This window comes from Dipteris shenzhenensis, chromosome 12 (assembly GCF_047967505.1).
Source record: "Dipteris shenzhenensis isolate YYH24624 ecotype China chromosome 12, Dip_SZ_1.0, whole genome shotgun sequence".
Taxonomy (NCBI): domain Eukaryota; kingdom Viridiplantae; phylum Streptophyta; class Polypodiopsida; order Gleicheniales; family Dipteridaceae; genus Dipteris; species Dipteris shenzhenensis.
In genome coordinates, this window is record NC_141607.1 from 38,651,314 (window position 1) to 38,673,901 (window position 22,588).

The following is a 22,588-nucleotide window of genomic DNA, read 5'->3' on the forward strand; positions in this document are numbered from 1 at the left end:
GGTAACCCAGAAAACTCTAACCTTTGCCGGGGCAGGCGTCGAGCCTTGGGTCACCTGGCGACACATGAGGTGCAGCGAATCTCACGACGACTGACATGTTGTAGGAGGTGGGGGCCTTCCTCCCACACAAGATGGAGGAGGTGATCCGATCATTTCAAGGAGGAGACCCTACCATTGGATGGGGGCTTCTATCTACAAGGAAGCCGCCTATTCTCATCACGGATGCAGGGGTTTGGCACAATTATGCGAGCTCACTCTATGATGTACGGATGCATACACTACCTGACATGTCATCACGGATGCAGGGGTTTGGCACAATTATGCGAGCTCACTCTATGATGTACGGATGCATACACTACCTGTATGGGGTGTACTCCACTAGCTCCATAACTAGAGAGCTCAGGATCACGAGGGACTACGGACTGAGCATTTCGCACATGGGCAAGAGGTCCTAGCTCTGATTTTAGCAAGAAAGCTCAACCACGTGGTATGCCACGGCTTCCCATCTACTTGGAGCACTATCACCATTGTGCCCATACACAAATTAGGTGACCCCATGGACACTAGGAATTACTGCACTCTTAAGACTGGCCACACCCTGGCCAAGATCTATGGGTCAATACTAGAGAGGGAGATCAACAATCACACAAACACATGGGCAGTGAGCTCTAGGACAGGCAGGTTTCTGGCGACAACACTCCACCCTTGACCACAGCTTCACTTTGGGGGCCATCACTGAGGAGGTGAGATCGATTTTCCAGAAAGTCTATGCTTGCTTTGTAGACTTCCAGAAGGCCTTCGACATAGTCCCACGCTCCCGTATGATCAATAGGCTTCACGAGATGCGAACTCCAAAGGTTTTGATAGGGTAATGATGAGCCTATAAGAGTCCGTCAGACGGAGAGTTCGGGCCCCGAGAGGTCTATCAGATTGGGTTGAGAGCACCATCAGAGTGCAGCAAGGATGCCATCTTTCACCGACTGTCTTCGGGCTATACATTGAGGAGATCACTTCCTTTATTGAGCGCCTAGGAGGTAAGGGATCACCGTTGGTCGACTTAAGAGATAGATATTGTATGTGCGGATGACATAGTCCTTATGTCATCTTCAACAAAGGAACTGCAAAGGGCATCTGGAGGCACTAGAGATGTTTTGCAGGGAGAGAGACTTGGCAGTCAACCTTGGGAAGACCAAGGTCATGATCTTCAACACCTCATGTGCTATACTACAACGGCATCGTTTCACTTACCGAGGTGAGCTAGTAGAGATAGTGCAATCCTACACATACTTGGGGGAAGTCTTCACAGGGCCAATTTACAAGATGGTTCATTCCTACACATACTTGGGGCAGTCTTCACAGGGCTAGTTTACAAGATGGTTCATGTGCCCAAAGCACAACTCACACATGGACAAGGAGCTTTGGCTCGACTAGAGAGGCAGTGCTTTCAAGCGCACTTTCAAGACCCGCCGATGAAGGGCTAGCTTTTCAACACCCTAGTGAGGCAGACTGCCATGTACGCAATACCTTTATGGGGGAGCGACCTTTCGGCAACAGTGGAAGAGATTTGGACGACTACAGGTGATTATGGGTTCCAGGATGATTCGGAGTAAGCCCTTAGTCCCACATCAGATAGTACAAGCAGAGTTTGCCATGACACCTCTCCAAATTGATGCCATCTTCCAAACAATGACATTCCTCCATACAATATGGGCCTTGCCTCACTGGAGACTACCGAGGCTGGCACTAGAGTCTTCCATGCAGCTAGCAGAGAGCAGAGCTGATACATGGTATGGGCAAGATCCACATAGTTTGCCAGCCACGGTATCCAAATGGACCAGTTGCCCCCCTTCCAGTACAGTATGGACGCACCACCCAAGTTGATCCCTTGAGATGAGATTATAGACCTCCTTCAGCTCTATACATCTCGGACTGGGGAGGTGACAATGGAGTGAGTTCCATAGTTTCCAGAAACGCCGTTTCTGTGGCCCCGAAACGGAATGGTGTTTCCGTGCCGTTTCCAAAAACAGAAACAGCGTTTCCGGGGAGGCAGTTTTTGCCCCAAATTTTTTGCTCCCACATCGTTTTTTCCGGCGTCGTTTCCTGCTCCCACTGCTCCTCGGACCTCGACCCTCTCAGCCCTCTCACAGCTCACTCACCTCTCCTCTCATCCCTCACCTCTCCTCTCAGCCCTCTCAGCCTCTCCTCTCCTCCCCCTCCCACCTTCTAAGTTCTCACCCTCTCAGCCCTTTTCTCTCAGCCTCTCCTCTCCTCCACCTCTCCACCTCTCAGCCCTCTCAGCCATGTATGGCATATGTATGTACTATCTTTCAGCTTTGTAATGTATGACATATGTAATAATAATAACTATATAACTATATAATATATATATACATACATACATACATACATAAATACATACATATATATATATATATATATAAAACCTTAAAACCAAAACTCCATTTCCACCGTTTCTTCCCGTTTCCGTTTCCCCGTTTCCGAAACTCCTGGGAACTATGGGAGTGACAGAGGGGTGACAAGGGGGTGACAACGGATGACAGAGGGTGGACAAAGGGGTGACAAAGGGGTGACGGTAACAGAGGAGATGACGAGGGTGGATGAGGGGATGACAAAGAATGGACAAGGGTGGACAAGGGGTAGACAAAGGGGTGACAAGGGGGTGACAAAGAGTGGACAAAGGGGTGACAGAGGGGTGAGAACGGCAAGACAGAGTGTGGACAAGGAGGTGACAAGGGGGTGACAGAGAAATGGACAAGGGGTGACAAGGGGGTAACAAAGGCGTGACAAGGGGGTGACAGAGGGTTGACAAAGGGGTGACAAGGGGTGGACAAGGGGGTGACAAGGGAGTGACAAGGGGTGGACAGAGAGAAAGAGATACGCAAGAAACACCTTTTGTCTTTTGTTGAAGCGAGGATGACTCCAAGCCACCTTATCCATATTTAATACCTAAGGTGATACCGAGTCCCTTGTCATATGTGAGATCAAACCTCCGTGTTCATAAACCTAAGGTGTTACCAAGCCACCATGTATCATGTAAAACCAAACCACCACATGCCACGGTCCACTTCCATCTTTGCAAAAAAACACTGAAATACTGTATTTATCTCCCACCAAGTTAAAAAAGCGTACAACCTAGTGTAATACATCAGGACAAATGCACTCCCTTTTTTTTTTTTGGTAGATACAAGGGTCACCGAGAAAGATATTCTTATTGACCATGATACTTCTTTACCCTTCATGAGTGTAGATAACATTTTTCTTTCCAAAGTAGCCTTGCTAGTAGAAATAATCTTTGTGACGAAGAAAGGGCCTGATGTCCAGCCACCACTGACAAACTTAGGCTTGTGTTTCAGGAACTTACTGGAATGCAACAAGAGCAAATCACCCACTGGGAATTCTCTATGTCGGAGATTTCAGTCATGCCATGCTCTGTGCCCTGTTCTATCATACTTCTTCAGCAAAGATGGCCTTCCAATGCTTCTCTAGGGCTTCTAGATTTCAAGGGTACACGCCTCTACGTCATCATCCATCTCTGCCATCACCTGAGTGGCCTCCATGTGGAGCTCATAGGGCATGACTGCCTCCAAGCCGTACACCAACTCAAAGGGTAAATACCCTATATTCGCCTTGTAGGCGGTCCAATATGCAAATGAAGCAGTGGGAGTAATACATCCAAATCTTTCAAGCAATTGAGGCAAAGTTTCATCATAATACCACCAAAGTTTTGTTACTGCTCTCTGCCAGGCCATTGCCATGAGAGTAATAGGAAGTGGATGTTTTATGAACAATTTGCATCTATACAACTAACTCGGCAATGATGTCATTTAAGAAATGGGAGCCTTGGTCACTATCAATTCCACCAGACATCCAAACCTCGAGATGATCTAAGCATATAAGAAGATGGCCACCACTTGGGTTGTACATGTCCTCACCTTTGACTTCTAATCATGCAATTGTGGGTTCGAGTCCCACTGGGAGTGCCATAAACTAACTGAGGGGAAGTCCGATCTCTTCCGAAGGTGTTACCGGAGGCCTAAGGCAACTGGTATGAGCTGCAAAAAGTGTGTAACACTTGGAAGTATAGGTGTGCAAAACTACTGGCAACTTCATCATAAACGACGATGCAATGGATCCGCAGTAATGGTCCAAGTGATTGTGGTACAGGTGATGTGCAAGCATAGCGCGGAACGAGTATGGTGCCAATGGTGGTGCAAGCACGGAACGAACGAGGAGTGCAAGAGTCCCCTTGGAGGGTGATGTAAACAAGCAAAACAAAATCACAAAAGCCAAACCTCAACGTGTATAAGGTGGAACTTAAGCCACATAATACAACGTCCATTGTACTAGAACACAAGGGAATTCTCTAGCTATTTTTTTAATCAAAGCCATGCTTATATTTCAATACCCAAACAGGGCCGCACTTCAAGTTCCAGATTCCACGACAAGCCTAAAATTCATGAACTACAAATGTGAATACTTACTGAGTAACAAGGAGCACATCGATGGTGGATGGATCTATCTCATCAAAGTATGGCAATGCAGCCATCCCAGAATATCCCGGATGAATTCCACAGTCGAACTGGCCACCGTCACAAAAACAAGGATACACATGTTAGAGACAAAACAATATAAAAAACGAATTACCAGTATGACCTAGAAATTTACATACATGTAATGTTGCAATAAGGGGCCTAATGACAAATAAAACTTTGCAAGAATAGTAAGAGTCCACATGCGTGCACTCAAATAGAACATCCTAATTTTAACTTGAAGATTTTGGCCACTTTTCAACTGACTAGAAGACGAGCAAAGCACCATTTCTTTGTTGCAAAAACGTCTATGCACCTAACAAGGTTCCTTTCCATCTTTCTACCCCAAAAGCATCCATGTATAGGTACAATAATTCTAGTCTCATTCTCATTTTGTAGGAATATTCAAGGTGCTCAAAAAGCATATGTGTCGCATTAGCAACTCAAAAATAAGAGTGGATCAGCGATTCAATCTTGAAACTGTTTACATTGAATTAAACATCTTGAATTCAATACTTTCTAGTTATCAAGCCCACAAACATCGGGTGTGATTTTTGGTGAGCTTTTTCTCTCCAATTTTCATGAATTTTGCGAGCTTCTCATTCTCTTGATGGGGGGAGAGAGAGAAAGAGAGAGAGGATTATGTTTAGGAGGGAAGAAGGGGGGGAGGGGGGAGATGAAGGAAAGGGGGAGAGACAGGCGCATGGGTAAGGTGGCATGGAGAAGGGGGGGGAGTTGGAATGTATATTCATTATCATATTGGAGAATGGAGAGGGAGAACATATAAGGTTTGCAAAAGGAGTGCAAGGAGGAGGGAGAGGATGATGAAAGTTATGTTCATTTTCCAAATATGAAGGGAAGGGAGAGAATGTGGGAAATAAGTTCATTTTCAAAGTGTATGATTTGAAAGTTTTGACATCATATTTGGATTCTTCATCGAATTCCGGTCATTTTGAGTACCAACATGACCATATTCCGGTAAAATTTGAAAAAAGAAGGGTGTTTTTCCTCAAAATAGGCTCAAAACAGGCCAAAACTGAATTCATGAAAAAATCAACCTGTTTATCAGAATATAGTCATGTTGGTACTCAAAATGACCTGAATTCGACAAGGAATCCAAATATGAGGTCAACACTTTGAAAATGAGCATATCTCCCATGGTCCTCCCTTCTACTTTGAATATGAACATACCTTCCACATTTTTTCCGTCCTACTCCCACTCATATTCCCCCCCTCTTTTGTGCATATTAGAGCCAGTGCCTAGGAGGCCTTTTATTCATGTCTGGTGTGACTTTGAAGCCAAAACTCCATTTGTCACGTGAACCAAATGCTTCTCTTCTTTAATGTGTCTTTAATGAGCTCTGGGGACCATCTGATAACCTACAAGAAGCTTTGTGTGAGCTGCACATCTATAGAGTTTGTAGGTGGCCTGTTTTCATTGGCTGAACAGTGCTGGAGGAGCATTCAAGACAATGGTCAGAGACAAATGTCAATCATTCATTGGTTGGAGTCAAAAATGAGCACAAATGCTCAAATCTATAGCCTCCAAAATGGAGGTGCCAACTTGAGTACCAAAGGCGCATTCGATTTCAGCCTTTGGGAGCACCAGAGGTGCGTCCCGTGCACTGAGCCTTATCCACTCTTCCACCTCTCCCACATGGTATGAAAATGAACATATTGTTGGGGTAAGTATGATCAAGGGCTTACTCTATGGTGCATGTGTGCATCTAGGGGAGTCACATGTGTGTTTGTGTGTGTTGTAAAAGCACATCAAGTGCTATGATGTGTCTAGTGTGTGACCTAAGTGATGATGTAAGACAAAGGCAATCCCACTGATGTAGGGATTGATTCCCACTGATGTAGGGGCTGATTGCCACTATGTAGGGAAGGTATTACCTTCTCCCCCTTTCTATAAGAGAGAGTCCTCTCTCTCACAATCATAATAGAGATCTACCATCTTTCTTTCATTGTGCTCTCACACCTCTTGCAAGATGCATCTATTCTATCCTACGGGATTCTACAAATGGTATCAGAGCTTTAGGTTCTAGATCTAGCCTAGTCTAGCATTAGATGCTATCTCGAGCATAAACCACTAGTTTCTCATCTTCTCCATTTTCCTCCTTCTTCCCCAAATCTTTGAGAGCTCTGTTCTCTGCCTACAAACGACCATTGGCCAAACCCTTTGAGCTGCAAACTCCTCACATATGGGCAAACTTCCAGCTGCAAGCAATCAGAGAAATTTCGACTGTACGCGCAACGCCAACACTCACACTCTCTGACAAACTTTCGCGCAATGCTGCCTCTGTGCTTATCCTTTTGTCAATTCCTCTGAGCCCAAGCTGCACGACACTGAGGGGAACCTGCTGTTGAAATCTGAGCTCATTTGGTCAAGAGATGGAGGTGCAACAGACAAAAAACCAGTCGGTTTTCTCAAGCATCTACAGGGCGACCTGGCGCAACATTTCGCCCCTTCTTGCTGGTAGCTCTTCTCTGGTATAAGGCCTTTCTTCCAGCATAAAAATCCCCTTGAATAGAGCTATGAGCTGTGAGAATTGCACCCTCCAAGTTCTGGTCTCTGTTTTGGACAGTTTTGACAATGTTGTGAGTTTGATGCTACATTAGATGCTACTTTAGCATTTCTGATGTTTGAAGTGTTGAATAGCATCAGTACAACTATGGCTACAGCTTTCCTTTAAGTTGCTATACCTGGATTTGCTTGGAATACTTTGCATTTAGAATGATGACTATGTCATTCTCTTTGATGAGTACTTGAACTATAAACATGACTAAACCCAAGCAAATAGAAAAGTTTGATGGAACTAGTTTCCATACTTGGCAAACAAAAGCTGAGTTTATGCTTATAAAAAAGAAGATATGGCATGTTGTGAATGGTAAGAAGTCTACAAAAGAAAAAGTTAATTGGTTGATCAAAGACAAGAAGGCTCTTGCCCACTCGATGAGGATCTCTCTTGGGCAGTTCCGGGTCTCTTCACACAGACTTCGCATCGAGAGCGGCAGAGCAGAGCGACTACCCAGGGAGCAGCGCATATGCACACTATGTGACATACAGGAGGTTAAGACAGAGGAGCATTTCATCTTCACGTGTCCTGTGTACTATGAGATCCGAGGACGTTTCCACTGCCTCTTCAGAGATAGTTATGGGATTTTAGCCCATTTCCTCTCCTACCCAGACCAACGGTGTTTGGCAAGTTTCATTCATGAGGCACTTAGACACCGCGAGAGGATACTCCGAGCACGGAGACAGGAGTAGAGTTATTCCTCGGTTGATCCCTCTCAGAGCTCTATCACGGAGTTCTTTCAGCTAGACCACATGGATCCCAACGAGACGAGGCCTCGACATGACCGTGACCCGACAGCTCAAACAGAGGGTTGACACACAGATCACACTTGGAGACATCCCCTCCTTGTTTAGAGTTGGAGCCCGACCGACGGGGGTCACAGTAGCCCTGGTTAGACGTAGAGCTACGACCAAGAGACATGCCAGGACCGCACCTCTGAGTGGCCGACAGCACTCTATTGCCGACTTCATGCCTCCACTGCCTCATCCATCCTGATATCTTGCTGTTGCTGGGGATGATGATGATGATGCTGAGATTGATATATAGTCGACCACCGACATCACTATGTTGTACTTAGGACTTAGTACTGCCACTCTGCATTTTTGGCATTTTGCATTTTGCATTGGTATGGACGCTCGTTTAGTAGCTCCACTACCACAGCTCGTTGTATCAGGATTTTCACAGTCTCATAGACCCATCGGTCTTCCAAAGACTTTAATAAACTTTCTGTCTTTCTTTCTTTCTTATCATTGCTATGGGATTATGTGGCTTATACATTCACCACATTGATGGCTTTGTAACTTCACATGAAGCTTAGGATCATCATCTCACAGTATTTGGCGCACAAGGAAAATGCTTCAAATATATCTTGTTCCTTTACCTACAATTGGAAAGGGGAATGTGTTATTCCATGAAGAACAACAAAGAGAATCAAGCATTTCTTATGAAGAAGGACTACTTCAACAACAAAGCAAATCTGGCTAAAGGAAGAACTCCATCAGCAAATGAAGAATCAAACTTTGAAAAGAAAGACTATGCTTTTTAAGCACTTTGTCATTTTTTGTTTATAATCACTTGGTCAAATTTTGAGGTTCTCTGCCTAGAGTAGTACTCCAAAAAGAATATGTAAATCACCTCTAGTCACCATATGATGTAGGCCATGTGATATGTGTGTTGACTATCCCATTTCTGTGAACCTCCCACCTTTGGGAACCCTTGCTAGCATGAGATCCTAGCCATGGATTAATCCTTGACCACCATGAGATGGCATGAGAAACTATGAGACTAGATGTATCCTTGACACTGCAAGAGGCAACCCCTTGAGGGGGGGTTTGTTGGGGTAAGTATGATCAAGGGCTTGAAGGAAAAGGGAGTGAGTGAGAGCAAGAGAGATTGAGAGAGCAGGAAGCTTGGAAGCTGAAGACGTAGTTGCAATAGAATAGAGTAAGAGAGTACAAATCAAAGTGAGAAAGATAAGGTTTTGTCCTAGTGACAAAACTTTAGTAGTCACTAACCATAGTTAGTGAACTAACTGCGGTTAGGGGGAAAAACCTCTTAAAGAGGGAAAAGTGCCCCTAACTAGCTTATTATATTACATTGGTCACTGCTGAATTATATCTATAATTCTAACACCCCCCTGCAGTGCCAATGTCATGTACAAGGCTGATCAATCACCAAACGGATATAAGTTCAGGGCACTGCAAAATGCCTCAAACTTCTCACGTGGTAGCGCTTTGGTGAAAATATCTGCAACGTTGTCATGTGTGGACACAAAGATCATACTGATCTCTCCTGCATGCAACTTCTCTCTGACGTAGTGATAGTGAACCTCAATGTGCTTCGTGCGAGCATGAAACACTGGATTCTTTGCCACTGCAATGGCACTCTGACTATCAGTGAGAATTGGAGAAGGACCCTGCAAAGACAGATGAAGATCAGCAAATAAACGTCTCAGCCAGACACATTCAACTGTTGCTGTGAAAGCTGCCCTGTACTCAGCTTCACATGATGAGGTAGCCACTGTAGATTGTTTCTTGCTCAGCCATGAAATGCAAGATTTACCCAAAAAGAAACAATTGCCACTAGTGGACTGCCTAGTGTCACAATCACCAGCCCAATCTGAATCACTGTAGGCATGCATCTGCAAGTCACCCCCCCTGGGAAATAGTAAGCCAAAAGACTTGGTGCCCTGCAAATAACGGAAGATGCGCTTAACTGCCTGCCAATGCATAGTTTTGGGGCTGTGCATGTACCTGCTCACCTGAGATACTGCAAACTGAAAATCAGGTCTAGTGTTGCAGAGATATATGAGGCATCCAACAGCTTGACTGTAAAGTGTGGCATCAACTGATTCTCCTGCATCATGCATTGTGAGTTTCAGCCCCGACTCCATAGGAGTGGCTATGGGCTTACACTCTTGCATGTTAAATCTGTCCAAGAGTTTCTGAACATACTTGGACTGAGACATAACAGTGCCACGTCTCTCATGAGAGAACTGGATCCCCAAATAAAAGTGAAGCAGCCCCAGATCTGACATGTCAAAGTTGGTCTGCAAATCAGCTTTGAAATCTGCAATTTTTTCTTCATTGGACCCTGTGAGCAGTAAGTCATCGACATAAAGAAGGATGACTAAGATTTCCCCCCCATCCATCTTGATGTAGAGGGTGCTCTCAGTAGGACTATTGTACAGCCCCTTGCTGGTCAAAAAGGCATGTATCTTAGCATACCATGCACGAGGGGCCTGTTTCAGCCCATATAAAGCTTTATTGAGCTTGCATACTTGAAGTGCATTTGCTGTAATTTCAAAGCCCGGAGGTGGTTTGACATACACCTCTTCCAGCAAATCCCCATTTAAGAAGGCTGTTTTTATGTCCAACTGATGAACATTCCACTCAAAATGTGCAGCCATTGCAATTATTGATCGGATGGTGGTCATCCGGGATGTAGGAGCAAATGTCTCCTCATAATCTATGCCCTTTTTCTGAGCATAGCCCTTAGCAACCAGCCTGGCCTTATATCTGTCAATGGAGCCATTTGGCTTCCGTTTGACTTTAAATACCCATCGTGTGCGAATAACATGTTTACCCTGTGGCAAGTCCACAACATCCCAAGTCTGATTTTTTGCAATGGACTGCAACTCATCGTGCATGGCATTCATCCAATGCACATTACCTTTTGCCTCTTCAAATGTGGCAGGCTCCTCCTCATCAAGGAGAGTACCTGCATATGCTGATTCAACTGAATTAGCACCTTCCATGTGCCTTGCTGCACTACTGCGAGTCCTGCCAGGTAACGGAGCATCAAGTTTACTCTCCCTGAGAGTCTGTAACAGCCAGTTTGGGACTGTTTTTGCTGCATGTATGTCTGCAATTTCTTGCTGCACCACTTGTTCCACTACCTGTGGAGGAGGCAAGACATCCTGTGGCGGAACTGAAGCATTTGAAGGTTGCTGTAAATTCTGATTTGGATCAGAAAAATCAGCAGAGGAACCCAAAGCAATGGGTAGCAACCCTTGAAAGACATCCTCTGAAGATGAAGGCATTTGAAATTCAGCCTGAGTGTGAGCTGAATTTTCAGAAAATATCACATCTCTACTTACAATGATTTTGTGTGTAGTAGGATTGTAGAGACGATACCCCTTGCTTTCTGCACTGTATCCAACAAATATGCATTTGATGGCTTTATCTGACAATTTGTGCCTAAATTCAACTGGCACATGTGCATAGGCAAGGCATCCAAAGACTCGGAAGTGATCCACTGAAGGCTTCCTGTCATTCCAGACCTCAAAAGGAGTTTTTGTTTTTAAAGCCTTAGTGGGAGCCCTGTTCAAAATGTAATTGGCACACATCAAACCCTCTAGCCAGAATTTATGAGGCATGTGTTTGCTTTTCAGCATACATCTGTCCATCTCCATGAGAGTTCTATTTTTTCTCTCAGCTTTGCCATTTTGCTGAGGGGTCAGCCTGACTGTGAGCTGATGCACAATACCCTTTTGCTTGAGAAAAGCATCAAATTCTGCAGATAGGTATTCCCCACCTCTATCCGTGCGTAATGTCTGTATCTTGAGTCCGGTTTCATTTTCAACCATGGCTGAAAAGTGTTTAAACACTGTGAACACTTCAGATTTCTTTTTCAGCCCATAAACCCAAGTAAAATTGGAGTAGTCATCAATAAATGTGACAAAGTAGAGATAACCACCCAATGACGGAGTCCTCATGGGACCACAGACATCACTGTGTATAAGCTGCAATTTGCGAACAGCTTTAACTGAACCATCCTTCTTGAAGGGGAATCTATGCATTTTACCTAAAATGCACCCTTCACAGGCATGTGGAGGAGGTATCTCAAGAGGTGGCAATGCATCAACCATTGAAAATTTCTGAAGTGTCATTAAGCTGTTGTAATGCATGTGGCCATATCTGGCATGCCATAATTCTGCATTTTGCATGGCAGCTGTAAGGGTAGAAACTGCCAGAGCATGGGCTGCTCTTTTCTCAAAAATATCAAGCTGAAAAAGCCCACGCAGCAAAGTACCAGATAACCTTAAGGCATAGTTAGCTTCCCTGTCTCGGACAGCACATTTGTCATCCTCAAAGATGACCTGAAATCCCCCTCTGTTAAGAGTGGACACTGAAAGAAGATTTTTGGTTATGCCAGGCACATATAAGACATCTGAAAGTCTGAAAATTGAGCCATCAATTGCAGTGAGCTCAACCTCTCCTGTGCCACGTACTGAATATGAGGAGTTGTTGGCACAAGTGACTTTCTTACCAACAGGAGGTGGATGCAAGGAAGTAAAAAGACACTTCCTAGAAGTGATGTGCTTGGATGCACCGCTGTCAAAATACCATGTGTTCAGTGTTTCATTAACACTGAAAGCAGATGCATCTGTAGAAGAGTCAAAGCTGCAAGTCAAAAATGCATATGTATCATCACTGCAAGAGGCTGTACTATCCCGAGTATCTGGAACAGCCAACCTAGAATCTGAAATGCAAGATAAAAAGGCATAATCTTGACCAACAAAGTTGGCTGTAGCATCCCCACTGTCAGATGCACAAGGGGCTGAATCTGAAACAGCCATTCCTGAGCTGTTTTTCTTTTCTTTTGCAATCCTTTTCCTGCATTCTGCTATGTGATGACCTGGCTTTTTGCAGTAGTGACAAAAACCCTTCTTTTTGGGCTTACTTGCATCACTTTTAGCCTTTTGTGAAGGCTGTCCTGACCCACTGGAAGGCTGATTTGCTGCTGTCTTTGCCTGTCCCTTTGTTTTTTATTTAAATTTTGAGAGCATGGCTTGTTCACCTGCACGTGAAGCCAAATTTTTCCTGGTCTGCTCTTCCTGAAGCAGAAGTCCTATCAACTCATGAAAAGTGAGAGGATTTGCACCCCCCCTCAATGATAAATTCAGCGAAGTGTGAAAGCTGAGATAAGACTCAGGAAGAGAATTCAGAGTGGTTGTAATCATCTCTGAATCAGGAATAATTTCATCTATGTTTAACAATTGCTCTCTGAGATCCTGTAGCTTTGTGAGGTGGACTGACATGGAGTCACCCTCCTCCATATGTGTATTGCTCAACTCTCTTTTTAAGAAAGATACCCTGGCATCATTCCGTGCTGCATACATGCTTTCCAAAATATCCCACGCTGCCCTGGAGGTCTTACACGACCGGATATGCGGAATGATTGATCTTTGATGTCGCAGTCTTTCCACACCCACAGCTAAAAGAAGTGCCCTTCCCTTGTTTACGCGAGGAGATATGAAGGCAGCCATGCAAAAGGCAGCTATGAAGGAGGCAACTAGAGAGGTAACAAAGTTGTTTGTGCAATGTGCATTGTCTTTCAATATTACTCGAACCACTCGTTGGAAGTCTACTATGCGAGCTATCTCGCGTATTGGGTGTGAGTGGGAGGGTCCGAGCTATGAGACATTGCATAAAAAAGAGCTTCGCCATGAGAAAGAAGCATTGATGAGAGAGCTAGAGCCTCTGAAGGGAACATGGCAGAAGTATGGTTGCACCTTGCTATGTGATGGCTGGTCAGATGTGAGGAAAAGAAATGTCTACAACATTCTAGTTTCCTCTTGCAAAGGAACTATGTTCCTTTGTGCTATAGATGCATCAGCTTCAGGGACAGTGGTGACAGGTGCATAAATGTGGTCTCATTTGCACACAGCTATTCTTGAGATTGGTGTAGCAAATGTGGTGCAGGTGATCACAGATAATGGCTCCAATTGTGTGTCCATGGGAGGGATGCTTGAGGATGAGTTTCCCACTATTGTTTGGACACCATGTGCTTCTCATAGTTTGGATCTTGCCATTGACATGAGATGCAGGTGCAATTGAAGTACTGGCACCAGCTGCCTGGGAGGATTGGGTGTGGTGAGATGAAGCCGTGATCTCCCCGTACAACATGGCATAGATATCCCCCTCCTCAAGTGGAATCACCGGCATCTCCTTGCACTTTGTGATGTCGCTTTTGTAGGGATTCACCTACCGAGGCTCAATGGGGTAGTTCGTTTGCTCGAGCAATCGTAGATTGCAGTGGCAAAAGACCAACCTCTCCAATTGCACAGTGGACAATCTGTTCCTCTTCTTGGTATGGAGTAAGGCCCATGTCCTCCAGTTTCTCTCAAAAGGTCTAGAGCTACAATCTTGTGAGAGAACTCGCATCGCTATGCGTCTCTGAAACAAAACAAGAGACATTCTCAGACTTTACAGTTTAGTGGCAGCTTCCAATTGCTGAGCTATACCCACATGTTTTCAAGTAATAAGAAAGTATTGCCTCTAGGGTTAAGTATTACCAAGTGGGGTGCCTCAATGCCATATTTTTCCCACCAAGAAACTGCTGCTAGCTGAGTCTCCTCTCTCTGTGCATTGCGTGATCCAAAAACGGAAAAGAAGACGCTCATCCTCCAGCTTCAAAAGTAGATCATCATCATCTCCCACGATCTTGCTCATATAAGCTGACCACCCATCCTCTAATTCTCTATCGAGATATTGCTGCTCATTCCTCCATAGAGGATGAAGGATATGAGCAATAGTATGGATTGGCCTATTAAACCAATCTCAACGCGTGTTCCATATCTCCTTAAGGTCTTCAATCCTTCATAAGAAATTATGAATCAAAGGCAAAACCAATAATGTTTAGAAAAAATGAAAACATATTTTAAAAGGAATTCTAAGCATGCCACTTTGCTAATTGGAAAAATGCTAAACTTCAAAGGATGACTCATGAGTACGGGATACCTATCTACAGATAGGTGAGTACACGCATCAAGGGCTTCCCCCACTTTGTTCATGAACTCATAGAGAAGCCCAATGGTGCTCCCCTCCATATCTGTCAATCGGAGAACGCTGTACATGGGGTTCATTGTCTTCACTAGAGCTGCAGCCTCCTCTCACCATGCATCTCTCATGACCATGCGGCTGAAACCAATTGCTTTGGGCTCATTCCTATCCCCCCATTGCAGCCAGTCATGGGAAACAACTGTACGCAGCAAGCCATGCCGCACTTAAACAACCCTCTCCAACATTATGAACATATAAGCAAACCGTGTCTTTGAGGGCTTTAAAAGGTCGAGGTCACTATTTTCCCTGAACATGCTCAAGACCTTGGGTCTTTTGGTTACAAAATTTACCATGCTCAAGCTTTAGAAAATATATGAGAAACCCAAGGCAACTTTGCCATGTCCTCAATGGCAAGATCCAAACTATGAGAAGCACATGGTGTCCTCAATGGCAAGATCCAAACTATGAGAAGCACATGGTGTCCCACTCAGACCAATACGCGAGATAGTTCGCATAGTAGACTTCCAACGAGCGGTTCGAGTAATATTGAAAGACAATGCACATTGCACAAACAACTTTGTTACCTCTCTAGCTGCCTCCTTCATAGCTGCCTTTTGCATGGCTGCCTTCATATCTCCTCGCTTAAACAAGGGAAGGGCACTTCTTTTAGCTATGGGCGTGGAGCCTGAAGATTGCGGCATCTGCAAAATGTCATTCTCCTCCCTCATTGATGCTGGAATAGCTGAGATATTTAATTCAAGCTCATCCCATGCATTGACTCTATCAATTGGAATCCCTAGCATTTTAGCTTTCCAGGCCTTCAAGCCATCATACACCTCCTTTGGCACACGAGAACAAGGGCCAATACCAAAGCCCTTTGTTCGAAAAAAGTGAGCATTGTATGGTACCTTTTTTATGTGACTATAAAAAGGGGAAAAAGAAGGGAAATTGGTGGTAAGATAGGATTAAGAAGGGGGACTATATAAGTCAGCCCCTTATGATTTGTATGGTACCTTTTTGATGTGACATCTAATCCTATCTACTCTCCCTCCTTCCTACTGCCTACACTCACTCTCTCTCTCTCCTCCCTCTCTCTATCTCTCTATCCCCTTATCCTTCTCCCTCTTTCTCTCTCCTTCCCCTTCTCCTCCCTTCCTTCTGCTATTCTATCCCCATCTCCAAATCTGCCCCTTCCCCCTTCTCTACATTGGTATCAAAGCTCCCTTTTCTCGCACCTTTGCGCTTCGCTTTCACCCTTTAGTCGTTGAGCTGCTATCCAAAGGTGAAAATTGAAGGCACAGCCACAAGCTTTCATCCAAGCCTGACGATCAGTTCTGACGCTCCAAGCAACGCCTAAACGACAGCAAGTCCTACATCTACTTTCGAATCAGCAACCAGTCACGAACCACGAACCCGCTATCTGGTTCGACCGATTGACCTACAAGCTGCTCGTCAAGGATCCTAGGTCATACGTGAGGCCTTCACCCACAAGCTGCTCATCAAATCGTCAACCCCTGCAACTGACCTCTCCCGCGACACCGTCCGTGGCACGACCTGCTCGCCCTTGCTGTGCGTCGTCGTGATGCCGCCGCAGCCTGTCGTGATGCCAAATGTCAATGGAGAGGCTCGGAAGAATGGTTGTTGAAGAAGCTTCAAAATGGAGCCAAAATGGCTCCAAACGGCGGGCTATGAAAGGCCCCTAAAAAGAGGCTGAAAAGTGAGCTGTTTACCCCTTCTTCTTTTTTTTCTTTTTTGGTCCCTAAGTCACCTAGGACAGGTAGGACTCCTAACCTAAAACTGGTAAGACAGTTAGGACACTGACTTAGTCTAACTTAAAACAATTGCTTAACCTTAGTTAGAACTAGCCTAACCTAGCCCCCAACTAACTAAACTTAAACCTAACCCACTAACTAAACCCAACCAAACTAACCCTAGCTAACTTAACCTAGGAAACATGTGAGGACTAAGGTTCTTTTGGCAAGGCTGGACGGGTTGCGGCGGCGCGACGAGGCGCCTAAGTTTGCTGAGTGGACTGACAAGAAATCTGCAGCAGCACCATTTCCTCGCTTTTCTACTGTCTTGGGTAGTAAGATGCCATATGCCAGGCCTTACACGTATCCTGATGCCAAGCTTTGGAGGCAAGCCTACTACTGGAAATGAGCAGGCTGAGATAAAACAGCATACACGGGCAATAATGGACAGCAGAAAGAAGGCCAACTTATGTTTTAAATGTGGCAAGAAATGGACTCCTGAGCACAGAAATGTGTTCAAGATGCGCAATAGTGGTACTGCCAAGCTCAGCATGATCATTGACCTCTCAGATGACGAGGAATTGTTTGATGCCCCAGGTTCTTTGGATACGTCTCAGGATGAGATGGCAAATACACATGATGCAGATGAGGCTCCTGACACTGGAGCCACAAAGGGCACTGACATTCCTTTTGATCCTGGCCGTGCTATTGCGCATGACACTCATGCTTCGCATTCGTATGAGATTCTGCCCACTGGTGGCATGAGAGGCCGTAGGCCCACACTCTTTTCTGTGGAGCATCACGATGCGATACCTTTTTATGCACGTGAAGATGCAGGTGGTAATGCTCCTATGAACGAGGAGGAGGCTTATGGGAAGCCCAGCCAACACTTTATACTATTTCCATGCATGCCCTGATGGGTGCCAAAAGTGCTGATACTATCAAATTAACAGGGATGATTAATGGCAGGATTGTGCATGTGTTGGTGAACAGCAGTAGCACCCACAGTTTTGTCAACTGCAAGACCTTACAGAGGGTGGGACTGATTGCTACTGAGATAGACCATGGGCTGAGAGTAGAAGTGGCCAACGGACAGCATATGATCAGTAAGTAGATCTTGTTGCCAAGATGCAAGGATTAAGTTCTCTGATGACTATACATTTGCAGGTGATCTCTTGGCACTTGACACGGGCCCAATAGATGTTGTCCTGGGCTGTGATTGGTTGCAATCACTGGGCAAAATCAGCGTGGATTTCAATTCCTTAACACTCAGCTTTGTCCACAGGGATGGATCAGTTACATTGCATGGTATTGCAGCTCCTACATTGCAGGTCATTTCAGCAAGGAAGTTGGCCAGAGAGCTCAAGAGGGGCAGCGCCATATATGCATTAAATGCGTTAGTAACTAAGGAGGGTGGCACTCCCCGTGTTGATGATTGTGATATGCAGAGATTGCTCTCAGAGTTTGCATATTTTGCCGATTTGCCTGCCTTTGAGAAGAGATGTAGATCATGCCATAGTCCTGGAACGTGGCAGTAAGCCAATCAAAGGCCCCATACCGACTCTCTAAGGTAGAACGGGAGGAAGTGGCAACTCAAGTGAGGGACTTACTTCAGAAGAGTTTCATCACTCATAGCACTTCTCCTTTTGCATCCCCTGTGCTCCTAGTGAAGAAGGACGGTTCTTACCGAATGTGCACTGATTACAAAGACTTGAATAAGGTCACCATCAAGAACAGGTTTCCAATCCCCAGGATAGATGATCTGTTGGATGAACTCAAGCGTGCTCAGTTTTCACTAAGATTGATTTGAGGTCCAGCTATCATCAAATTAGAATGAAAGCTGGGGATGAGCACAAGACAGCCTTTCGCACAGAGTGGGGACTGTATGAGTTCAAGGTGATGCCTTTTGGATTGACCAATGCACCAGCTACCTTCTAGGCACTCATTGAACAAGATTTTGCAGCCTCTCCTTTTCAAGTATGTGCTGGTATTTTTTGATGACATCCTCATTTACAGCAAGGATAAGCAGGAGCACATCAGACATGTCAAGCAAGCGCTGGAAATTTTAGGGCTGCATCAGCTTTATGCTAAAGCCAGCAAATGCACTTTTATGGCACAGGAGGTTGAGTATCTTGGTCACCTTGTGAGCAAGGATGGCATTTGAGTGGACCCTGCAAAGGTGAAATGCATTGAGGATTGGCCGCAACCACGCAACCCTACTCAATTGAGGGGATTTCTAGGTCTTGCTTCCTTCTACAGGCGCTTTATTCGCAAGTTTGCCAAGAGGGCAGCCCCTCTAACAGACCTTTTGAAGAAGGATGCTTTTATGTGGTCTACAGATGCACAGCGCAACTTTGAAGAGCTGAAATTCGCCCTCACTTATGCTCTTGTGTTGATATGCCCTGATTTTTCACGTACTTTCATTGTGGAGGCAGATGCCAGTGGCAAAGGATTAGGGGCTGTGCTAAGGCAGGAACACGGGGTAATTGCTTTTGAAAGCAAGAAATTGGATGCCAAGGAATTGGATTATCATGTGTATGATCAGGAGATGTTGGCTATCCTCCATAATTTCAAAAAATGGCACCACTACCTGTACGGTAGCAAAATCTGTGAGACAATGGTGAGTGAGAGAGAGCAAGAGAGAGTGAGAGCTGGAAGCTTGGAAGCTGAAAGCTGAGTTGCAATAGAAGAGTGTGAAAGAGTACAACTCAATGAGTGAGAGATAAGGTTTTGTCCTAGTGACAAAACCTGACAAAACCTTAGTAGTCACTAACCATAGTTAGTGAACTAACTGCGGTTAGGGGGAAAAACCTCTTAAAGAGGGAAAAGTGCCCCTAACTAGCTTATTATATTACATTGGTCACTGCTGAATTATATCTATAATTCTAACACCCCCCTGCAGTGCCAATGTCCTGTACAAGGCTGATCAATCACCAAACGGATATAAGTTCAGGGCATTGCGAAATGCCTCAAACTTTTCACGTGGTAGTGCTTTGGTGAAAATATCTGCAACGTTGTCATGTGTGGACACAAAGATCATACTGATCTCTCCTGCATGCAACTTCTCTCCGACGTAGTGATAGTGAACCTCAATGTGCTTCGTGCGAGCATGAAACACTGGATTCTTTGCCACTGCAATGGCACTCTGACTATCAGTGAGAATTGGAGAAGGACCCTCCAAAGACAGATGAAGATCAGCAAATAGACGTCGCAGCCAGACACATTCAACTATTGCTGTGAAAGCTGCCCTGTACTCAGCTTCACATGATGAGGTAGCCACTGTAGATTGTTTCTTGCTCAGCCAGGAAATGCAAGATTTACCCAAAAAGAAACAATTGCCACTAGTGGACTGCCTAGTGTCATAATCACCAGCCCAATCTGAATCACTGTAGGCATGCATCTGCAAGTCACCCCCCCTGGGAAATAGCAAGCCAAAAGACTTCGTGCCCTGCATTTAACGGAATATGCGCTTAACTGCCTGCCAATGCATAGTTTTTGGGCTGTGCATGTACCTGCTCACCTGAGATACTGCAAACTGAATATCAGGTCTAGTGTTGCAAAGATATATGAGGCATCCAACAGCCTGACTGTAAAGTGTGGCATCAACTAATTCTCCTGCACCATGCATTGTGAGTTTCAGCCCCGGCTCCATGGGAGTGGCTATGGGCTTACACTCATGCATGTCAAATCTGTCCAAGAGTTTCTGAACATACTTGGACTGAGACATAACAGTGCCACGTCTCTCATGAGAGAACTGGATCCCCAAATAAAAGTGAAGCAGCCCCAGATCTGACATGTCAAAGTTGGTCTGCAAATCAGCTTTGAAATCTGCAATTTTGTCTTCATTGGACCCTGTGAGCAGTAAGTCATCGACATAAAGAAGGATGACTAAAATTTCCCTCCCATCCATCTTGATGTAGAGGGTGCTCTCAGTAGGACTATTGTGCAGCCCCTTGCTGGTCAAAAAGGCATGGATCTTGGCATACCATGCACGAGGGGCCTGTTTCAGCCCATATAAAGCTTTGTTGAGCTTGCATACTTGAAGTGCATTTGCTGTAATTTCAAAGCCTGGAGGTTGTTTGACATACACCTCTTCCAGCAAGTCCCCATTTAAGAAGGCTGTTTTTATGTCCAACTGATGAACATGCCACTCAAAATGTGCAGCCATTGCAATAACTGATCGGATGGTGGTCATCCGGAATGTAGGAGCGAATGTCTCCTCATAATCTATGCCCTTTTTCTGAGCATAGCCTTTAGCAACCAGCCTTGCCTTATATCTGTCAATGGAGCCATCTGGCTTCCGTTTGACCTTGAAAACCCATCGTGTGCCAATGGCATGTTTACGTGGCAAGTCTACAACATCCCAAGTCTGATTTTTTGCAATGGACTGCAACTCATCGTGCATGGCATTCATCCAATGCACATTATCCTTTGCCTCTTCGAATGTGGCAGGCTCCTCCTCATCAAGAAGAGTACCTGCATATGCTGATTCCACTGAATTAGCACCTTCCATGTGCCTTGCTGCATTGCGAGTCCTGCCAGGTAACGGAGCATCAATTTTACTCTCCCTGAGAGTCTATAACAGCCAGTTTGGGACTGTTTTTGCTACATGTATGTCTGCAATTTCTTGCTGCACCACTTGTTCCACTGCCTGTGGAGGGGGCAAGACATCCTGTGGCGGAACTAAAGCATCTGAAGGTTGCTGTAAATTCTGATTTGCATGAGAAAAATCATCAGGGGAACCCAAGGCAATGGGTAGCAACCGCTCAAAGACATCCTCTAAAGACGAAGGCATTTGAAATTCAGCCTGAGTGTGAGCTGAATTTTCAGAAAAAATCACATCTCTACTGACTATGATCTTGCGTGTAGCAGGATTGTAGAGACGGTACCCCTTGCTTTCTGCACTGTACCCAACAAATATGCACTTAATGGCTTTATCAGACAATTTGTGCCTAAATTCAACTGGCACATGAGCATAGGCAAGGCTTCCAAAGACTCGGAAGTGATCCACTGAAGGCTTCCTGTCATTCTAGACCTCATAAGGAGTTTTTGTTTTTAAAGCCTTAGTGGGAGCCCGATTCAAAATGTAATTGGCACACATCAAACCCTCTAGCCAGAATTTGTGAGGCATGTGTCTGCTTTTGAGCATACATCTGTCCATCTCCATGAGGGTTCTATTTATCCTCTCAGCTTTGCCATTTTGCTGAGGGGTCAGCCTGACTGTGAGCTGATGCACAATACCCTTGCCTTTGAGAAAAGCATCAAATTCTGCAGACAAGTATTCCCCACCTCTATCTGTGCGCAATGTCTGTATCTTGAGTCATGTTTCATTTTCAACCATGGCTGAAAAGTGTTTAAACACCGTGAACACTTCAGATTTGTGTTTCAGCCCATAAACCCAAGTAAAATTGGAGTAATCATCAATAAATGTAACGAAGTAGAGATGACCACCCAACGATGGGGTCCTCATGGGACCACAGACATCACTGTGTATAAGCTGTAATTTGCGGACAGCTTTAACTGAACCATCCTTCTTGAAGGGGAATCTATGCATCTTGCCTAAAATGCACCCTTCACAGGCATGTGGAGGAGGTATCTCAAGAGGTGGCAATGCATCAACCATAGAATACTTCTGAAGTGTCATCAAGCTGTTGTAATGCATGTGGCCATATCGGGCATGCCATAATTCTCCATTCTACATGGCAGCTGTAGGGGTAGAAACTGCAAGAGCATGGGCTGCTCTTTTCTCAAAAATATCAAGCTGAAAAAGCCCACGCAGCAGAGTACCAGATAACCTTAAGGCATAGTCATCTTCCCTGTCTCGGACAGCACATTTGTCATCCTCAAAGATGACCTGAAATCCACCTCTATTAAGAGTGGACACTGAAAGAAGATTTTTGGTTATGCCAGGCACATATAAG

The 22,588-nt window shown here is 45.0% G+C and overlaps 1 protein-coding gene and 1 pseudogene across 3 annotated transcripts in view; both read right to left on the minus strand.

Moving 5' to 3' along the window:
- Nucleotides 1–22,588, minus strand: part of LOC147896190 (cleavage and polyadenylation specificity factor subunit 3-I-like) — a 78,849-nt gene that overhangs the window by 36,667 nt on the left and 19,594 nt on the right. Inside the window, exon 2 of one of the 3 annotated variants that reach the window (XM_087382732.1) lies at nucleotides 4,503–4,600. The exons of 1 other annotated variant lie outside the window; for it this stretch is intronic. In XM_087382732.1, coding sequence (XP_087238858.1) covers nucleotides 4,503–4,600 — 98 coding nt within the window. Of the gene's footprint in view, nucleotides 1–4,502; nucleotides 4,601–22,588 lie in introns of those variants that run through there. One more of the 3 variants, XM_087382734.1, reaches the window with a different exon arrangement.
- On the minus strand, nucleotides 14,119–15,269 carry LOC147896191 (uncharacterized; annotated as a pseudogene).